The 21929-nt window shown below is 32.3% G+C and overlaps 1 protein-coding gene across 7 annotated transcripts in view; it reads left to right on the forward strand.

The window, feature by feature from the left end:
• Positions 1-21929, forward strand: part of LOC111718372 (activin receptor type-1) — a 32983-nt gene that overhangs the window by 7012 nt on the left and 4042 nt on the right. For 6 of the 7 annotated variants that reach the window (XM_023493936.1, XM_023493939.1, XM_023493940.1 and 3 more), the window contains exons 3-15: positions 6713-6927; positions 9698-9778; positions 10105-10180; positions 12148-12270; positions 13238-13379; positions 14339-14432; positions 14796-14939; positions 16444-16582; positions 18399-18477; positions 19343-19494; positions 19975-20121; positions 20232-20315; positions 20714-20798. In XM_023493936.1, the coding sequence (XP_023349704.1) occupies positions 6864-6927; positions 9698-9778; positions 10105-10180; positions 12148-12270; positions 13238-13379; positions 14339-14432; positions 14796-14939; positions 16444-16582; positions 18399-18477; positions 19343-19494; positions 19975-20121; positions 20232-20315; positions 20714-20798 (1410 nt within the window). In that variant the 5' untranslated portion in view covers positions 6713-6863. Of the gene's footprint in view, positions 1-6712; positions 6928-7283; positions 7505-9697; positions 9779-10104; positions 10181-12147; positions 12271-13237; positions 13380-14338; positions 14433-14795; positions 14940-16443; positions 16583-18398; positions 18478-19342; positions 19495-19974; positions 20122-20231; positions 20316-20713; positions 20799-21929 lie in introns of those variants that run through there. The other variant, XM_023493942.1, reaches the window with a different exon arrangement.

A 21929-nucleotide genomic window follows, 5' to 3' on the forward strand; every position in this document is an offset into this window, starting at 1 on the left:
TATATCTGTGCATCTTGGAAAGATATCTGTATATCTGAGAAATATATCTGTATATCTGGGATAGATATCTGTATATCTGGGAAATATATCTGTATATCTGGGAAGTATATCTGTATATCTGGGAAATATATCTCTATATCTGGGAAATATGTCTTTAAATCTGGGATATATATCTGTATATCTAGGAAATATATCTGTATATCTGGGAAATATATCTGTATATATATGTAAAAGATATCTGTACATCTAAGAAATATCTCTGTATATCTGTATATTTGTAAGTATAACTACGTGTGCGGTGTAAACGTAGACATATAGGTGACAGTCCGTATAAACCTTTATGTAACTATAGAACCTATACTTACACACATCATTAACATCTGCAACAACACACACACACCGTCAAACAGACATACAATCCACCCCCCATACACACTCCCCCATCCACAAACAGAAAACATTAAGGGCCTCAGGAAGAGAGTGGATTTTTACAAAAATAATTAGTTTGTAATTTTGTGTTGGGTATTTCTGTAACAAAACATATAAAATTAAAAAAAAACAGTAAAAAGGACAAATTTTTTTCTTCAAAATTTGGTATTTTGCAGAAAAGTTTTGTTGTTAAAAATGACAAACAATCTAAATTTTAACTGTAATTTTATGTTCAAAATTGATTCTTTTTAATCTCAACGCATCATTAAACACAGCTTCAAATATCAACAGGATAAAAATTAAATATTTTCTTTAGTTTTCAAAGTTTTTTTCATATAAAAACTTTTGTGTATATCTCTTAGTACATTTATTAGTTTTGATTGATTTATCTCAGTTAAAAATATTAAACAGTTAAATATCCATGCCCTCATTACCATGCATGCCATCATCTAAAGACAAAGCGTGCTATCATCATCATGCATGCCGTCATACTAAGAAATAACGTGCTATCATCATATCTCAAGAAATAGTGTGCTATCAACATCATCATACACGCATGCTGTCATCATGGTTTATGCAATCTCCTCCATGCATCCCATCATCTAAACTTAAGCTTCGTGCAAGATCATCACCATGCATTCCCTGTTCAGTGTTGACTATGCATGCCATGATGCCTGGATGCCTGAATGTTGTGTGGCCTGTATAATGTATAAGATCTGTTAGTGCTGGTTCATCCTGGGAAACATTTATCAAGATATCAAACTTTTTGATAAATCGCAATCATATAGAATATTCCCAAGATTATCAATATCACTGAATCTGTGTATATTCAGGGTCACACCAGCTGCAGATGAAGGATTTAAATCCAAGATTGCAAAAACAGGGTTACTCATAAAGCATGAGAATTTAGAAATAATTGTTTGGTCTTTTATTCTTGGTTCTTGTTCTTAGAGCAGAAGACCTGCAAACTAAACCATATCAAAGATATAAAGAGTTTTGGGTTGCCCTTAAAGTATCATTCTTCGTGGTTTAACCTTGTATAAAATATTAATTAACGAATTGGTAAATACACCTGTATAAATTATGTAATATCTACTTCTAGTTTCATGTAGTTCGATCTAAGCATCAAACTCAAGAGAGTGGATCAAATTATTTAACATTTAAAGATTAAGAAGTAGATTTTGTTAATTTTATTATAATGTATCTGTAAATATTTTTAGAATAAAGTTCTAGAATTTTGAATATTCTGATCTGAAAATTCCCATTTTTTTGAAATTCCCATTTTAAGCTTTTCATTATGTAATTATAAAAATAAACTAACAGAGCCCACATGCACTAAATGTCTCGGTTCTTGTTCCTGTAAACTTTCACTTTCGATCATAATTTGAACAATTAAACATAAATATTATACTTAATACTTTTCTTTTCCGAATCCTTTAAAAACAAAGAAGTAAAAAAGAACAACACTGTAGGATTAAATATTGGCGAATGTTATACCAATAACGTAATTGAAGAAATATAAACACAACTCTACTATAACTCTGGATAGTTGAGAGTGAGTATATATGCTTTAAATATATTAACCAGGTTGGAGCCTTTAAAACCTCTTTGAATGTTTTTGAAAAAGCTAAAAAAAACCATCCTTCTGGTTATTACTCTTGCATAATTCGCAAGTTGATTGACCCAATAAAAGCACTTTTACTAATTTAGCTGGGAAGAAATTAAGCACTATAGTTCCCATACATCTATCTTTTCAAAAATCTTTTAGGTCCATCCCATTAAGGGTTTACTGTCCGATCTAAAGAGGGGGTTTCGGGGGGGAAGAGGCTATCTTGGGGGGGTTTAAACTGTACGTAATATGTTTGTTTAGCTGGCTAACTGTCTCACTGTCTATTTTTCTAAATGTCTATCCGTCTAGAGCTGTCAGGAGTTAAATGTCTGTCTGTCTGTCTAGGGCTTAAACATTTTGATGTCCAGATTCAGTTTATTTGCACTATGCAGTGCTAAACCGTCAACCCATATTATGCCCAATATATCTTCCAATTCTTGACATTGACTTATTAGGAACAGTTTAAACCTATTTTGATATACTACAAAGGTTGCAAAGATATAGACATTATAAACTGAATCATTACCCAGTTCCTTTGTTTACTTTCGTTTCTCAAAAATATTTTTTTTCTTTTCTTTTTCTGTTTTTAATGTTTATTCTGAGGTCAAAGGGAATGTGGCTCATAGTCAAACTACAAATGTGTGTATCTATATATAAATTTGGCTTGTCTGTTTGTTTGTCTGTTTGTTTGTATCCAATAAACGTCAAAACGGCTGAACCGAACGGGCCCAAATTTTTTGTGGGACATCTAGGGACCACAGGAAAGGTTTATGAATGATCAAAATTTCAAATATTTGTCTCCATCAAAATTCGATCTTCATTAAATTTTAGAAAATTTTGAAAATCCACGAATTTTTTTGTGAAAATCCGCGAATTATTTTTGTTTTGTTTTACGATGTACACAAAGAGAACATGTTCACAATTAATTTAGAAGAGTGGCGCGAAGCGCCCTCTAAGGCTAGTAAAGTATATTCTGAAAACAGAAGAATTTTTTTTTGGTTCAAATAAAGGGAAATCGAGATTTTCGTTAAAAATTAGTGTCATTTATCACAAAAACTTTGCCTTCATTTATAGCTATAAATGTATTGCATCAAATCTTTCCTAGGACTGATTTTAATGTATACAAACATTGCAATTTATTCCTAAGCTATGTATTGAGATAATCATCGTCTTGGTTTTTTAAAAAACTTTTAATATAACATCCAGTATTTCAAAACTGTAATCTGTTAAAGTTTGTTTCTTGAATCTTCGCAATATTTTATCCTGAAAGAAATATATTGGAAAAACGAACCAAAAAAAAAACTATTGTTCTTGTTTTGTTTCTTTTTCAGATATTTTCTCTCTGCAAAGTAACATTTGGCATAGTGGTAGAAAACAAATGTTTAGAATAAAGAATTTTGTGAAACTTCTCATATTTGTGTGTCCCAAACCCTGAAAATCTAACCGAAAACGAACTATATTACGATAAACAGATACAGGTATCCTATACAGTATACACTCATAATTTATGACAGTCTATAGTGTTGTTTTATCATAACAAGCTGAAAATGCAATGAAAAGTTGACAACCTTTAAAATTAAAACTTGTTAAACAGCATGGCATTTTGAATTATAGGCACTAGGAGAATTCACATGGATTCAGACTGATTTGAAAACTTTCAAGACTGCAGTGTCGACTTTTTAAACTTTCAAAGTGTTCAAACACTTTCGTTTTAACGCACTAGTCTGCTTATAATACTTTTTTGTATACTAGAAAACTATATCTGTATATATAAAGTTGTAATCTCTGTTAGTTTGTTTGTTTGTCCGATCATAACTCAGGCACCCCTGTATCAATTTGCCTCAAATTTTGATTGGTGAACTCGGGAGAGAGTTAAGAAGCGAGCACACCAGAAATTTCCAATATTATAACGGTAAAGAAATTTTGTGGAAAAGTCGTCTTCTGTTTAATCTTAGGCAAAGAAATAATTTAGCATAGATTAATGTATTAATCTTACTCTTCAATAGGGGGATTTAGTTTCAAAAATATCCACCATTAAAGAAAAAATATAACAGGAAAGTTTCGTTAAAAATGCTCATTATTAAAGGCAAGAATTTTTGGAGGATTTTGAAAAGGCGGACTAAAGAAATACATTGGTGAAAATAGAACTGGGGAATATAGAAACGACTTTTAGGCTCAATTTTTAGCAGAGTCTTTGATCTACCTCATCTCTATAACTTCCCTCTGGTGCATGTTCAGGAATTTTTTAAGGGAGATGGTAACTAAATTTGTTTTCTTAGAACCGTTTGGGCCTGAAAACCGTAGATTTTACCGATCCAGGTGGGGGGCTTGGGCTTAGCCCCCCTCTGTGTACACCTCTGGGCATATCTAACTAGGATAGAATAGAATACATGTATGTGTGGTCTGTGTCTCTGTAGATATTCAATATCAACCCCAACACCGCCCCCTTCTTCTTCTCTTAGAAAAACAAACATACAAATTCAGCATGCTCGTCGCCTCTAACCCTCTCATGAAAGTCTGACTCATATAATGTAAGTAAGTAAGTACAAAGTCAGTTAGTAATTTATTTATGTATTATACCAAAAATATACATAACTAAAGATGGTAATTCAGTTATTGCATGCAAAATTGGCTGTGTTAAATTCAAATCGTTTTTTTTTCTTGTGTTTTTAAAAAAAAATTTATACTTTCAACAACTGTAAAATTAACGATATGACTATGAGTCAATCAATTCTTTTCATGTGTTCGCGCGGAGCGTCAAAGAAAATTTGTTTAGTACCTCATTTAATTACAGATATAATTACAAGAAATAATCATTTATATATTCTGAAAAAAAAAAAAACATCAAAATACATATATAATTTGAATCATCTAGTTCATTGGAAAAGGATAATGTTACGCTTTCTCCTGAAGTTATTGAATTCATGATTGATCATTCTAACCATGATATTCATAATCTTATTTCATTTTCGATTTTATAGAAGTTCTGTTAAAGAAGATAAACAGGTTACAATAATCAAATATGATAATCAGTTAGAAGTTTGCCAGATTCAGTCTCAGAATGTTCTCTAGATTTGGAACTGAGTTTTTGCCGCCATCAAACTCAAATATTCTAATCCCTAAATCTTTGCACCGAGTGCAGTAAACCTTTGATATTTCAAACTTAGAATATTTTAGCAAAATAATTCAAAGTTTGAATACAGTTCGGAACTTTTTTACATTAAATGTTTACTTAATTTTATAGCCTTGAGAATTCAGAAACATAAATTTTTTTTTTTAAAACTAATTAACCATAGAAGAATACAATTTAGCTACAGTAACTCTTTTGGTTTTATGATTTTGTGATTATGATATTCGCCAATCTTTTTGTTCATTCTGCAGGGGGGGGGGCGCCCCCACCTCTCAGTTGCTAGGGGAGGCCGCGCGCCCGGCCGCCCCCCTTGTGCGCCTCTGCCCTCCAACAGCTTGCTCCCCCTTAATTTTCCCAACCCTTTGAACTTCACTTGATTAAATAATACTCTCTTTAACTCTGGGTCAAACATCAATTAAACTCAGACGATTTTAAATAAACCCTGATAATAATGGTCTATATGAAAGAATTTGAGAAATTATCATAAAATGGACAAATTATCATTTGATAAGACAGGAACAAAATGTAAGTTTAATATATTTGGCCTCTTGGAGGGGGGGGGGGTACACAGAATTGTCGCCCCCCTCAGTACGCCTTTGGCCTCCTCCTGTGACATGTCGGATAAATTTTTTTTTAAATATTGTTTTTTAAACGACGACATTTTTACCGTTCGTAATTTCTTTTTAAATGTTCAATTTTGGACTCGAATTTGAAAATCTTAAATAAATTTAGGTTAAAATCACTTTTTAAGTTTCTATGCTTTAAATATGTATAAATTTTTTAATTTTTCTGTCAATTTTCGTTTATTTGATCAAAATTCCTTTGAAACAAGAATTCTTTATATTTTATTTGAGTCCAGACAGCGCAATATCAGCTGGCGTCATTGTGTACATCTGATTACAGACTTGAGTACACTTTTATCACAAACATAAACGAGTTTCTGAACAATTTCTGAAAATATAGTTTGAAAAAAAGTGATTTTTTTTTAACATTTTAGGAAATGAATTATTTGATTTTTCTATTAAAATTTAAAAGAAATTTTCAAATCTTACCATTTTTGGTAATTTCCTACCAAAAATCTATCTCTGGGACAGACCCCCTCATTCTCGTTGTTACTAGTTGACTTGTAATCTATATTAATCAAAGGGTGTAAACTCATTCGAGTTGTTGCTAGCAGACTTGTTATCTACATTCTACACTAATCAGAGGGTGTAAACTCAATCTTGTTTTTTCTAGTAGACCTGATCATTTAAACAATTTTGATTTATTTCATTCTTGTTTTTTCTTGTAGACATGTCATCTACATTGATTATATTATAGATATTCTCAAATCATCTGGAACTTGAAGGAACTGTAGGACAGAAACTACATTTTTTATGGAGGGGTAGGGGGCAAAAATCCTTCTCTAGCGAATTACTGGATTCGGCCCTAGTCCTCCTAATTTTTATGCATTTTGCATGCCTTCGTTTGGAGGTGTAGACTCCTCAACTGCTCTTTCCTAATATATACAAATCAAGTTTAAATTAAAATATCTCATATTTCAGAAATAAATCCAATGTTGGTGAATAGAAACGTATTTAAAAGCGAACCCTTTTACAATAAGCTTGAGACTGGAGAAGGTTTGAAGGTTAACTTCATCTCAATGAACTGACAAAGATGGTTTATTGATTGATCGATGAAAGAAGTGTTCCGAAGATGCTTAAAACAGTGTTCCTATTTTTTCTCATCCTAGATCCTACTATCTCCACACCTAGAGAAGGTACTATCCTAAATTCTACCATCTCCACACCTAGAGAAGGTATTATCATAGATTCTACATCTCCAGACCTAGAGAAGGTATTATCCTAGATCCTACCATCTCCACACAGGTATTATCCTAGATTCTACCATCTCCACACCTAGAGAAGGTATTATCATAGATTCTACATCTCCAGACCTAGAGAAGGTATTATCCTAGATCCTACCATCTCCACACCTAGAGAAGGTATTATCCTAGATTCTTCCATCTCCGCACCTAGAGAAGGTATTATCCTAGATTCTACCATCTCCAGAACTAGAGAAGGTATTATCTTAGATCCTACCATCTCCACACCTAGAGAAGGTATTATCCTAGATTCTTCCATCTCCACACCTAGAGAGAAGGTATTATCATAGATTCTACATCTCCAGACCTAGAGAAGGTATTATCTTAGATCCTACCATCTCTACACCTAGAGAAGGTATTATCCTAGATTCTTCCATCTCCGCACCTAGAGAAGGTATTATCCTAGATTCTACCATCTCCAGACCTAGAGAAGGTATTATCTTAGATCCTACCATCTCCACACCTAGAGAAGGTATTATCCTAGATTCTACCATCTATGAGCGGGGAATAATTAACTACAAAAAAAATTCATGAATATAACTGACACAAATATAACTACAAAAAAAAATTAAATAAATGGTATTCTATCTGTCTCAATTCTTACCATTTTCAGTTAAATACTAGAAAAAAAGTTTTGGTCAAAAATGTCAACTTTTCAAAATTTTTATTTTCCAAATTATAACTATGCTTAATTAAACGATAACCATTTTTTTCAAAATTATAATTTTTTTTATCAAGAATACAACTTTTTAATAGCAAAGTTACCTTTTTTTAACAGAAAATGTTCGATCAAAGAATTCAGCTGAACGATCTTCTCCTTCAAGTGCACATTAAGGGAACAAGAAAAAAAATTAATTAAATGAATATTTTCTGTAAAAAATTGTAGCATTTATAGTTTAAATAAAGGTAAAGGTAAAGTCTTGAAAATGAGTATACTTTAGATTAAAAAAAATTATATATTTGGCCTTAAATTTTTAATTCTTTGGATAAAAACAATATATTAAGATATTTTCCAATCCTGAATCCGCTACTTTTCTCACTACCTTGTCATTGTAAAACACGGAACTTATTTTGTTAAATTACAATTGAATATTTGATTTATAAACGTGATTCCGACATATTTAGAACATTTTAAATATTAACAATCTTAATTTAATTTTTAATTAGTTTACTAACATTCTAAAAGTATTTGTATCTGAAAACATAATTTTCAGTTAAATATAAATATCTGAAATGGAAATATGTTTAGAATTTTCTAATTTTCAAATTTTGTTTTTATGGATTTGGAATAACAATTCCATCTTGTTTACATCCCTTGGATCCCTAGTCATGTTACTACGCAAAAAAATACTGAAAATTTGAAATCTAATGTTTTAATTATAGAAAAACATGAATGGATATATTCAGTCCAAAATAAAGTTCAAATAAATCACAAAGTCAATGGGAGGAAAACCGTCATTACGAATATTCTTTTTTTGAAGTAAAAACATTGAGTTATTTTTTAAGGAGAAAAGATATAGAAAATATTAAAGTCAACATTTTTGTAAAATATTAAAAGAATAAAAAAGCAACAAGACTTATCCAAAATATTTTCTTGCAGGTTATCATTCATGAAAAATCAAAAAAAAATTGTGAATGAATTTCAATCTTTTTGTCTTAAAAGTTTGATCATCTACGTCACTTAACGCCCTTTCTTTCTTTTGATTATTATCCCTGCAGGGGTAAAAATGTTCTTGAAACTTCAATTCCCCCTTATTTTAAAATTTTTTAATTTGGTTTTGTTTTTTAAGTTTTAATTGCTTAATTTGCCAAAGTAAATTATTTTAGGGCAAAATAAAAGAAATTTTTGATAGCTATATCGAAAAAGGGTCAAAATCTTTTTCTCGGAGCTTCGAAAATTATACCCTTAACCCCCCTCTGAGGTTGGGGGTTGATACTTTTGGCAATATTTCCCCCTGATTGAGAGTCCTTGAATTTAACGGTTTAAATTTCCTGAATTATATTCTTCGTAAACGAGAGATCATTTATTTTCAACTAGTTTTCAGACTTTCTCTGTTCAACCCACGCGAAATATCATTTTCCAATCTAGAAACTTTCTTAGAATTTTAATTTTTATTTGATTTTCCCAAACAATAAATTTGATTCATTTAGGGGCATTAGGGCATATAATTGAAGGATTTTTATTGTTGTATTTAATTGAAAATAATCGCTGAGAAATATTAGATTTCAAAATGATAGTTTTTACCATAAATTTACATTTATTTTTAGTTCATAAAAGAACTGAAGAGGGGAACATTATCTCTATAAAACGCCCCCAACCTCCCATCCCCCCAGCTGTAATAGTCTCTCAGTTAATTAAGAATTCCTTTTCTACTGCATTGGTTTCAAAATAATCAATGTTAAATTTTGAAAAGGAATTGAGTCTTTGCCACAAACTCGGATTTTTAAATGTCGTAGACCGTAGATATTTCAACTATGAATTCTGGTGGATAAAACAATGTAAGTTTGAAATATGAAAGGTATGCATCATCTGGTTGTTGAGATAAAGGCGGCGGTCTGGGGGGTTCATAACGGGACCTCTTTTTCAGATTCCTTTTCTAATAGTTCTAATAAAATTGGGATTTGTGGCAAAAACTCAATTCCTTTAAACTTTAATTGTTTTCAGAGAGTGTAGACGAGAAGTTTTCCTCTGCAATTCTACCAGAATCCTACCATCTTCCAAACAGCTATACCAGTACAGAAACAGGTACGGGGGTGTATATTTTCTTGAAAAATAATTTCCTCTCCCCCTCTTTTGAAAAAAGTGTTTTCCCCTAGAAATTAGTTATCATATAATTCGCTGAATTGGAGAAAAAAAATGATTTTTAGAGAGAAAAAATGCGTTTTTAAGTTATAGCATGAAGAAGGATGAAAAAACCTGCTTTGGAAGTCCAATTATCAATTTTTCCCTCAGATCTTAGATTCTTAATACAGTAGAATTTACAAGTTTACTTCAGTTACATATCTCACACAATTCACATTTCTACATTTGCTCATGTTAAACTTTAGATTTACGTAAAATATGATTTTTAGATTCTACGAAGCAGCGGCGCCCTGTGATCAGTAAAGGTCTTCTTGAAGATTTGAGACTAGCGCAATATGACTTCAGGAAAGTGCTTGACAATACTCTAATGGTGTGCTTGCTAAAGCAGTTTCAATTCTGAAAATACTTTATTGAGTTTGTATGGATATAAGAGTTATCGTTGGGGATCTAAATAATCCCCCCCCCCCACACTAAATTAATAATTTTTGTAAATAAGGGTAAAGATGAATAAATTTCACGAAGAGAAGTGTCAAGGAAGACATATTTCTCATAAATTCCCAAAATTTTTACAAATACAAGTTTTCTTTGATTTGAAAAAATTTCACATATTATGGATTGTAAATTTTTCTTGACTCATTTCCCTACAGCTTCTATTTTTTTCAAGTAAATTTCGAAGAAAAATGAAAAATAGTAATTGTAAAATAAACCAGGGAATAGTGTTCTAAAATGACTCATTTTATACGGGGTCTTTTAAGTACCGTTTCTCACCTACCTCTGGTTTTGCTCGGTCTTTGTTCCACTCCAAGGGAAGAAACAGGTTTTTCAGTCTCAGAATCTGCTCTAACTATATCTGGAGAACTCCTGGTCCTGAGTTGCCTAGTTCTCAATTCATCAGCAAGATGGAAAAAGTTAAAACAGGTTTTTCTGTTCCTGTGCCCCATCATGTTCAACATTCACCCTCGACTGAGCTTCCTGCTTCTCTCATGAATTCACGATTTGTTTTTGTTTGTGAGGATGCCAGCAAACCTTCCATTGCTCCTCTATACTTAGTTGTGGAACAGCGGAGAAAATTGGAACCAGGATAGACTCCGTCTCAGTAGGTCTCAGTAGACCGCCTGAAACCTGTTTTCCTCGACTCTCCAGTAGCTCCAGCTGCACCTCCGCTCCGAGGACGTCCAGCTCTCCGCAGGAAACCCCTGGAACCAAAATCTCCGCTGTGGAATGTTCCTTTTCCAAGAAAAAGAAAAGCCTGAAGTAATCCTTAGACTGAATCTTTACCGACAGGCTAGAGAAAGAAGATCCGCCGTACCTTATAGAATTGTGGCGGAAGATTTCAAGCTAGGCGGAAATCCGGATGCGACAAAGAAATTCAAGTTGAAGGCCACGTCATCATACATAGATTTTCAACGAGTAAAATGATATTTTAGTTTTTTTCTTTACTACAACTTCGTCGTTATTGAGCGTAGCCAAAACAGTTTATTTACTAGAAAACTTTTGAATTAATTTCGAGAAAACTTTGAAATAGTTTCTTGTAAGAGTAATCCAATCTTCCAAATAATCCATGAAAGCCTTTTAACGGTCAAATGAGCATGATTGATAATCTTAATCTGAATTTTATAAACAATAAACTTATTCAGTTGATCGGGTTCAAAAGAGTTTAATTTTGTCTTTTTTAATTTCGTCCTAATATGAGAAAATTTATTTTTACTTTTAAAAGAATAAACAGAAACATAAAAAAATGACACTGCGACACGAGATTATTTAAATTTTTTGATGTAACCTTTAAAATCAAAATATAAATGACCCCCCCCCCCCCGGGGAGGTCCTAGGACTAATATTTTAACCCCAACCCCTCTAGGAGGTTCTAGGACTAATTACTACTGCCCACCCCTTTCTTGGCGGTTTTAGGGCCAAGTTTTTATCGCCCCCCCCCCCCTTTCTAGGAATATATTTGATAATTTTGTTCCAAATAGACCAGAAAACTAGGTTTCATGACGCTAACCCTTCTCCAAACTAGAGTTACAATTAGAGTATTAATATATAGTTCATAGAAAACCTTACGAAACTCAAACCCAGACTTTATAAAGTTTCCGTGAACTAGGTGCGTTGAAAAAGTTTAAGGAACGATTATTCACTAAAAATATTTATCTGCTTACAATTTTAATTAATGAGATAACTTCCAAAAGTTATTTATTACACTTACTTATGCAATCTTAGCTTTAATAAGGTTTCGTGGGACATTTCCATCACAATATTAATATAAAAAAGATTGAAAATCCTAATTCTAAACCGAGATCAAGTGTTGTGAACAGTGAGGAGAACCAAAGGGAGGAGGACGAGGAGGAGGAAGAGGAGTTTGATGATTTCTTCGGAGATATTGGGAGAAAGAAACTAAATGCTCTACCTACCCCGGAGAATATGATCTCACAGGAAAGGTAACAATAATTTCTTCATCTAGACTCGGAGCAGTTTTTCTTTTATTTTTGATTATATCATTATTGTTCGGTAACTGTTCATTTTTATTACTTGCTGAATTCTTAACCTAAACAGGCTGGGGGGGGGGGGACCTGTTTTTTTTTATCCTAGCACTCTTATTTTTGACACTATCACCGTGAAATTTTTTGACTTTTAATGAATAGAAATTCAAAGGATTTTTTGCAAGTTTTTTTATGCATAGGGTAGGGTAAAAAGTCCGGTCTGTGTAAAAAATAATCTAAAATTGCCCATATCTTTTTTATGACTAAAGCTACAGATCTATAAACTATATTTTTGAAAAGCTCTTTAAAAAGGGATGTAGAAACTTGTGTCACACTTTGATATTTGTTTTAATTAAAAAAAAATATTTTTTACCTTTTTCCCCCTTTTTTCCCCTTTTTTTTCAACCCTCCCTTTCACATATAAACTATTGTTTATTTTTGGATAGAAACATTTAAATATAGATATTTTAGTATTTGCCATCGAAAGTACAACACTTGAATCAGAATTGTGAAGTTTTCCTGAAATAGACTAATATCAATACATTTAATGTTCAATACAATACTATTTTATGATAAATAAAACGACATTTTACCGTAAAAAGAAGAATAACAACAAAAATCATAAACTGTCATTTTTTTGTTTTCTAGCAATCATAAAAAATTGGAAAATAACTTTTTCTGCCCTGCAATGCACTTCGCATTTCCAGATACCCCTAAATTCATTGAGTATCATCTCCAATTCACAACGATACCCTTTAAATCTTGGTCTGAGCAAAAATAAATGAGATGTCTTTGCTGTTCTCACCGAAAATTGTTTAAGTGACTTGTGGATTAAAGAATACACCCCTGAGGGGGGGGCATCCATTTAAAAATATATATTCCGCAGCTTTTAAAAGTATTGTCACATACATAAATGTATGCCTAGGTTCTCCTGTGTATCCTGTGAGGCTCCAGACTGTGATGAAGAGGATATATGCGAGAATGCCGTGGTTTGTTATACTGCGCATGTACGGGATGTGGACGGAGAAGAGATGAAGTCAAAGGGTTGCTCACCTACCCACTCTCATGTATGAACGAGCCTGATCAATATTCAAATAATTAAAGATTTAGAATTTTAAGGGACTGTTGGTGTAATTTTAAGTGACACTTTATAAAAAGAATGGCAGGCCCGATTTACAAAGGCGCCCTTAAACCTTAATTATGGAACAGAATCAAATTATAAAAAGAGTAACATGGAGAGCTCCTTCACTTATGATAAGACAAAGTATCAAGGGTACCGTAGGGAATCAAACATGCATCTTAATATAGTGAGGGTCAGCAGATATTACGTTAGCAGTCCCTTTAAAGGGACAGTAAAGGAAAAATGAAAGGGTATATAGGCTGAAAGCTAATCACTTTAGCTCTTGATCGCGACCCATGAAAGTCATATCTGATGTTTCTGTCTCGAGAAATTGATATAAAACTGTGTCAAATATAAACGAAAATTAATATATATACAATTTTGTATAAAAGTAGTAGGTTTAAACAGATCATATTCAGCAAATAAGCAACCAATCTGAAAACGATGATATCCCACAGAAAGCTAATTGTAAATTAGGTTTACTTTTATATTTGTTATTTCTATTTTCAATAGATTTCATTCATAATATTATTTTTACGTCTGTATTACTTGACCAGAAATTCCACCAATGACAGTGCAGTAAAGTGGTCACGTGATACAGGCGGAGACACGTGACCAGTATACTGCTCAGCCATTGGTGATAGTTTTGGTCACGTGTTTTAAGTTTCAGATTTTCAAAATTTTACATATATGAATTTTCGTATAATTTTAACACAGTTTTATATCAATTTCTCGAGACAGGAAAATCAGATAAAACTTTCATGGGTCGCGATCAAGAGCTAAAGTGATTAGCTTTCAGTCTATACCCCCTTTCATTTTTCCTTTACTGTCCCTTTGAACCAGAAAAAAACAAATATTTTTTTTTGCGTTGCCACTTTAAAATAAAAATAATTGCTTGTTGTACAGGCTCTCTTAACCTGCAGTACGGAAAGATATGACGGAAGACATGTACAAAAAAAGCATGGAATATCTGCTCAGTACGCTGTAGATTGTTGTCAAGGTAGTATCATCATTATTATTGGTGCATCATTATTTTTAGTATCCTTTCCGGTATTTTTCTAAGAGTCTACTGTACAGACTCATAAAGGTTTATTCATTATTTCGTTTTCCGTCTGACATATTCTTCAAATAGAATATAAAAATACTTTAATTATCGTCATTTGCTGTTATTTTGATATTTAGAAAGCTTGTCTGTTAGTTATTATAATTCTTCAAATGTGTTTTATTTTATATTATTGTCTTCAAACCGACATAATTTATGCTATAAGATTTTCCAATTCAAAGCCTTTAAAATCATTTCTCAGGGTGGGGGGTATAATTAAAAATATCTACCCCGATTATTTTTCAATATCTATTTATTTAGGTTCCATGTGCAACAATGCAACAGATTGGCCTGCACTGCCTGACGTACCAACTGTTGAGAAGGAACCTGTTCCTGTCTCTACAGAGCAGAACAGTCATATAATCAAACTGCTTCTAGCTGTTATATGCCCTGTAGCCATTCTAGGTAAAAATTTTTGTCAAGAGTTGAGAGAGAAAACTTGCCAAGTTTTAGTTTTTCTTCCCTAAATCTTGAAAATTATTTCCTGTTTATATGATGCGTATTTATATGATTGGCGGTATTTGGTAACTAATAATTTGGTAACTAACATTTTGGTTACCAACAATTTGGTAACCAACAATTTGGTAACTACTAAATTGGTAACTAACAATTTGGTAACTAAAAATTTGGTAACTAATATTTTGGTAACTAATATTTTGGTAACTAACAATTTGGTAACTAATAATTTTGTAACCTCAAACTTTTGGTAACTTATAATTTGGTAACTAACATTTTGGTAACTAACAATTTGGTAACTAATAATTTGGTAACCTCACAATTTGGTAACTAACAATTCGGTAACTTGACAATTTCGTAACCTTTCAATTTGGTAACTAACTATTTGGTAACTAACTATTTGGTAACTTGAAAATTTGGCAACTTGAAAATTTGGCAACTTGTCAATTTGGTGACTAATAATTTGGTAACCTCACAATTTGGTAGCTAACAATTTGGTTACCTGACAATTTGGTTTACAATAAAATTCTAAAAGCAGGATTATTCAAAGCTTTATGGTTCACCAGGTTTATTAAACTTTCATACATCATTTGCTTCTTTAACATATGATTACATTTAAACTACATGCTTATGAGGAAATAAGCGCATTAACTGCATCCAGGTACTCCGCTACAGTTGATTCATCCTATTTGGAGCAAATGTTATTGAGCTGTCTCATTCGCTCAGTCTGGGTTTGTTTCTGCAGCTGTTGTTGGACTGGTGGATATTACTCAGATATTCTGCATCCGTAAACTCTAGCATCTTTCGGGAAGCATTTAATCACACTCCAAACCGTGGCATTCTTTGGAAGACTGGGAACCCAAGATGAATTTAAAACTTCATTTCCATTGTTGGTCAGAACAAAATCTTCAACAACAAGTTGATCAAACTTATTCCACTTGGCGATAGCCCATGTAGGTTTCTCCTATCCCGAATCCTTTCTTCAGCAACAAATAAATATACGAACAATGATTTAAAAAACTTAAGTTTCAATTATAAAAATTGTTAGTTACTAAATTGTCGGTTACCAAATTGTCGCTTACCAAATTGCCGGTTACCAAATTTTTAGATATCAATTTATTTGTTACCAAATTTTAGTTAACAAATTGTTAGTTACCAAAATGTTAGTTACCATACTATTAGTTACCCAAAAATCCGCCCATCCTGCATCTATTTTTTTACTTTACTTAATTATTGGTTTGTTTGTATCCAATAAACGGCTGAATCGATCGGGCCCAGCATTTTTGTGGCAACTCACTTGGCCCCAGGAAAGGGTTATTGTATGTTAAGAATTGCAAAAATTGTCTCTCCTAAATTTAGAGTTTTGTAAAATTTGCAACATCCACGAAAAAAACATGAAGAAATCTGCGAACTTGTTTGTTATTGTTTTATATTACTCACATTGCATATTCAGGACTACTGGTGACAGTTATACTAGTTGTGATGAGGTATAGGCACAGGAAGAGAATGGCAGAACTGAATGCAGTTGATCTGGATTATCAAGACGAGATGGTCGGACTCAGAGCTCAGGCAGCAGGAGATTCTACACTCCGGTAGTAACCAGATTATCTTCTATCCTTGTTTTTTTCAGGAGTTTCTTCTATCCATGATTTTTTAAGGAGTTAATCTTCTCTCAATGGTTTTTAAGGAGTTTATCTTCTATCCATGGTTTGCTTTAAAAAGTTTATCTTCTATTTATGTTTTTTAAGGAGTTTATCTTCTTTCCATGATTTTTTAAGGAGTTTATCTTCTATCCTTGGGTTTCTCAAGAAGTTTATCTTATAAAAAGGTCGTGTAATTTTAGTGGGTTTAGAAAAGTTTAATTGATCAATATGTAGCTTCAGCTTGATTGAAAAAAGGAAAGATATTTCTTTTTAATTAAAGCTGCATTGAGACGAGAGCATGAAGCTGTTTTATATTCTGCAGATCTTGCTACTTCTTTGTATTTTTCTAGGATTTAGTACTTATCACAGTTCTAGCGAAATGTATTCATTCTAAAGAAAGATTTTTGTTAATCATTTTCCATTACTCTGGATTTGGTAAACCACTTAAGTAAACCACTTCAGTTCTAGGTAGTAATTTTTGATCGAAAAAATGAAAGGTTCATTTTTTGATGCTCACAAATTCCTGAGAAACATAACCATTTTACATAATAGTATATTATGCATAGGAAGAAAATGTGATAGTCAAAATTATTGTTATAATATTCAAAGAAAAACCGTGGAATAATTTTGATTATTCACCGAAAGGCGCACTTACTTCCTACGCATAATCAAATCAAATCAAATCATTTATTACACGAAGATTAAAATTTATACAATATAAATATCACATAGAAAAGTATAATCCTCGTGAGGGAAAATTAAATCCGACAAGAATGTGGTATAATAAATATTACTGTAGGAATAATTCCAATTCTTTTAATTTTGTTAAGTTCAAAAACGATTAAAAGGTGTGCAAGGAATTCGATGGATATATGGTAATATAGTAAAAGATGGGAGGGGGGGGGAGGGGTGTCTTCAAAATATTTGCCTCCATTTAGGGATCGAACAAAGTAAAAGCAGTAATATATTTTCTTGTTTCCTTATTATCTAAAAGCTTGATGAGAGATTTCAAGGAGAAATAATAATTAACACTAAGATGGAAAATAGCTATTGAGACATGAACAAGGCTTTTTACCGTTTTAAACGTATTAAAAAAATGTCAGCTAAGTCATTCATTATTTTAAAAGAATAAAATTTGGCGGTAATAAATATTTTACCTTAGGAGAAAAAAAAATATTTTTAAGCTTAGATTACAAGCAAAATTAGATGTAATCTAAAAGATAATTCACCGAGGTAGGGTCAAACGACCAAGGGTCAAATGCCATAGGGTCAAACGATAAATGGTTAAACACGCGACATAAGGTAAAACGATTTATGTTCATTAGAACTAGTAGCCGCAGCGCTCGGCCCCCTAGCCTGTCCTAGCCGCAGCGCTCGGCTCAGAAATAGTCTTAATCCGACCTAACCCTAAAATAATACATAACCTATTTTTTCCCCAATTTGACACTTTGTCGTTTTACCTTTTGTCACGTGTTTGACCGTTTGTCTTTTGACCTTATATCGTTTTACCCTAGGTCGTTTGACCCAATGTTGTTTGACCCAAAGTCGTCTGACCCTATGATGGTGAACAAATAAGATTGCAAGCAAAATTAGTTACACTTAAAGGTTTCGTAAAGGGCATCAATGCTTGCAAAATTAAGTTCCATTTTGTTCCCGCCTAAGATTTGGATTTTATTTTTTGATGAAAATATTATTCAAATATTAGTTCATTAAGTAATGCTTGTGTATGAAACAGTGTTAAGCATTCTTTTATTATTGTTTTTAGGGAAATATTTGATCATTCTATGACGTCTGGTTCAGGCTCTGGTCTTCCATTCCTGGTACAGAGAACATTAGCTAAGCAGGTTAGTGTTATTAGNATGATAAAATTGGAAAAATAGACTAAAAATTTGGTTAGTAATATCAAAATTTTAGGAGACATTTGGCAAATTCACATTCGAACCATTTATCATAAGTATTATTATTCTCTATTATCGTTTATAAATAGACTTAACGTTAAAAATTCCGAAACATACCGGACATACTTAACTTACTTTTTCATAAATTACCATGAATTGGGCAACCTTGGAAAATGTTATTTAAAATTCCTGTCAAGTTATTTACTTTACAGGCATGAATTTTTTCCTGGGGGGTGGAGGGGGTGCTTAAATATGTTTGATATTCCTGGGGGAAGAGATTGCCCTTATTCCCGGCCCTTTTGTGATATGGACTGGATTAGAATACTAATTTTAAGAGGGTTTATCTTTGAAAATAGTTATTTCAATTTCAAAATGAATTCAAGCAGTCTTCATATTTTAAGATAACCACAGTTTAGATGTGTACTTATCATTGTGTTTTGTTAGGAAAAAAATAGTGTTAAGGATTCGGATTCGTTATATCCTCAACATATTGGCTTCCTGGATCAGGATCTAGATCCAAGGGGCAAAATATCGACCAAAAACTGCAAAGAAAAATCTGTTGTTCTCAAACCCAGAATCTGAACTATTAAACAAAAAGACTATCAAAAATGTCCTTGCCTCTGAATGGCTCATAAAATTTTAATGAAAAAAAACTTGAAAATTCCTCTTTGTGAAAAAAAAATCAGTAAATGTTAAAGAAATGTTTATGACCTGGATCCAGATCCATTTTTTCTAGTGCGGATCCAGGATCATGATCCATATTAAAAATAAATGGATGCTAAACACTGCAAAATAAAACGTGAATGCATAGGTTGGATTGCGTGAATGTATCGGGAAGGGTCGGTATGGTGAGGTGTGGCGAGGAATATGGCACGGAGAAAGTATAGCTGTTAAAATATTCTTCTCGAGAGACGAAGCTTCGTGGATTCGGGAGACTGAGATCTATAGTACAACACTACTTAGGTTTGAACACATTTTTACTTAATGGGAGTGAAGTCGTAACTTCACTTGACCTTCCATAGATTGTCTGATTCACAACAGTACTCTTTAAACTGTTTTTCTTTATTAACAAATTGTTGAATTCTAACAGTTTCCTCCATCGTCTTGGTGGCTGTTAATACGCAAATTACTTTAACAGACATAACAATTTAAAAAAAAATACAATTTTCATAGAGAAATAGTATGATATCTCAAAAATATTTGATAAACCGGGTACCATTGTGAATCAAACATTCCATGAAAAGTTATCATTGCAGTTTACAATGAAACTTTTTTTTTACTAGGTAGACAAATTAAACGTTATATTTGGTCTTTATTTAATGGTCACATTTATTAGAACGCACTTTTTTCAGACAAAAAGCATTTAAAAAAATAAATATTTTGCTAGATTATGTTTTTTTAATGATAAAAACCTGATGAACCGTTAACGCGTTGATATTTCAGACACGAGAATATTCTTGGATATATTGGTTCTGATTGTACAAGTAGAAACTCCTGTACTCAGCTCTGGTTGGTGACTCACTACCATCCACTGGGTTCTCTTTATGATCATCTCAACAGAACTGCGCTTACTAAGATGGAAACTATCAAGTAAAATATTTTTATTGACATGAATTTTTTTTTTCGGGGTAGAGGTGTAATTCTTGAAATTTCTTGCAATTTCTCGAAAAAGATTATCTGAACAAGCATGATTTTCCTAGGATTTTGATATCATGTATAACTGGACTGGTTCATCTGCATACAGAGATATTTGGAACCCAAGGCAAACCAGCAATTGCTCACAGGTATTATTTCAAATATTTAAAGGTCCTATTGGCCTTTTTGAAGGTGGCCCCCAATTTTTAATCATTGTATCTCATTGGTACCCTTCTGTCCCTATTGTTCTAAATTTACTGTCCAGTGTCCAAACCTTTTTAATGCATTTTAATTTCACCTTTAATCGTTTATCGGCTAAACTTAACAATAACATTCGCAATTTCTTTATTTCTTAATTTTTTTTGAGGGGGGGGTAGGAAGGGGGTGGCTGGGAGCTACAGGCTATTCTTCACTACACATTTTTACATTTAGAATTTTTGTAATAATTGTTAATTTTATTGTTATGTAGGGATCATGTGGCTATTCTTCACTACACATTTTTATATTTAAAATTTTTGTAACAATTGTTAGTTTTATTGTTATGTAGGGATATTAAGTCGAAGAATATATTGGTTCGCGCAGATGGATCATGTGTTATTGCAGACTTCGGGCTTGCGGTCACACACACACAGGTAGAATTTATGATACGGGCACACACATACACGGCCCTGGTAGATTATAAAACGGTCACGCACACACAGGTAGAATTAATAATACGGTCACGCATGCACAGGTAGAGTTTATAATTTGGTCACATATACACAGCTAGAGTTTATATTACGGTCACACATACACAGGTACATTTTATAATACGGTTACGCATACACAGGTAGAGTTTATAATTTGGTCACACATTCACAGGTAGATTTTATAATACGGTAAACATACTCAGGTAGAGTTTATAATACGGTCACGCATGCTCATGTAGATTTTATAATTTGGTTACATATACACAGGTGAAGTGTATAATACAATCATAGATATACAGGTAGATTTTATAATACGATCACACATACACAAGTATAGTTAATAATACGTTTAATGTTCACACATAATTTTAGGTTTTTTAAGTAAAAAAAATTATGATTTGTTTAAATGTTATTGTATCCTCCTAAACTTGTCATGGAACGAATAATGTCCGCAAATTATAATTAATTGCGAGCTTTTTGTACTTTCTAAATCTGTTTTTATCTTTTTAACAAGTAAATAAATGCCATCTTTGTTGATGCATAACACATTATTTCTTTTATATCTCAATTTGAAACTATAGATAGTGAAGTGAGATATTACTTCTAAAGTTAATTTTACGACCTACAAGGTTATCTTAAAATGTTAAGTAGTAAAAAAAGTAATTTGTAAGAAAGATTAAAGATTTGTAGACAAACATGGTAACCTTGAAAGCTTTATGTTTTAACCTTGCTTTAAGCACTAAGGGTTCATATCAATCTTGGAATTGTTTTAAAATTATTGAATCCTTGTTGTAAATCCAAGAGAGATCAGGATCCATTAGATTAGATCCATTAGATCCAAACATCTAAGAAATGTGCGAGATGATTAATCGCCTGATTGGTTTATTTATTGTGTGTTATTATATGTAGTTGGTTCATTGATTGGTTGAATTATTTATTGATTGATCATAGTAAAACTAATTATAAATTTGTTTGACTATTTGATTCTTTGTTTGGTTGATTTGATTGACTATTATTTTTTACTGATTGGTTTGATTGATTGGTCATGTTAATGTTAGGCTACGGGAGAAACTG

The sequence above is a fragment of the Eurytemora carolleeae genome, unplaced genomic scaffold, assembly GCF_000591075.1.
Source record: "Eurytemora carolleeae unplaced genomic scaffold, Eaff_2.0 scaffold106, whole genome shotgun sequence".
In the NCBI taxonomy this organism is placed as follows: Eukaryota; Metazoa; Arthropoda; class Copepoda; order Calanoida; family Temoridae; genus Eurytemora; species Eurytemora carolleeae.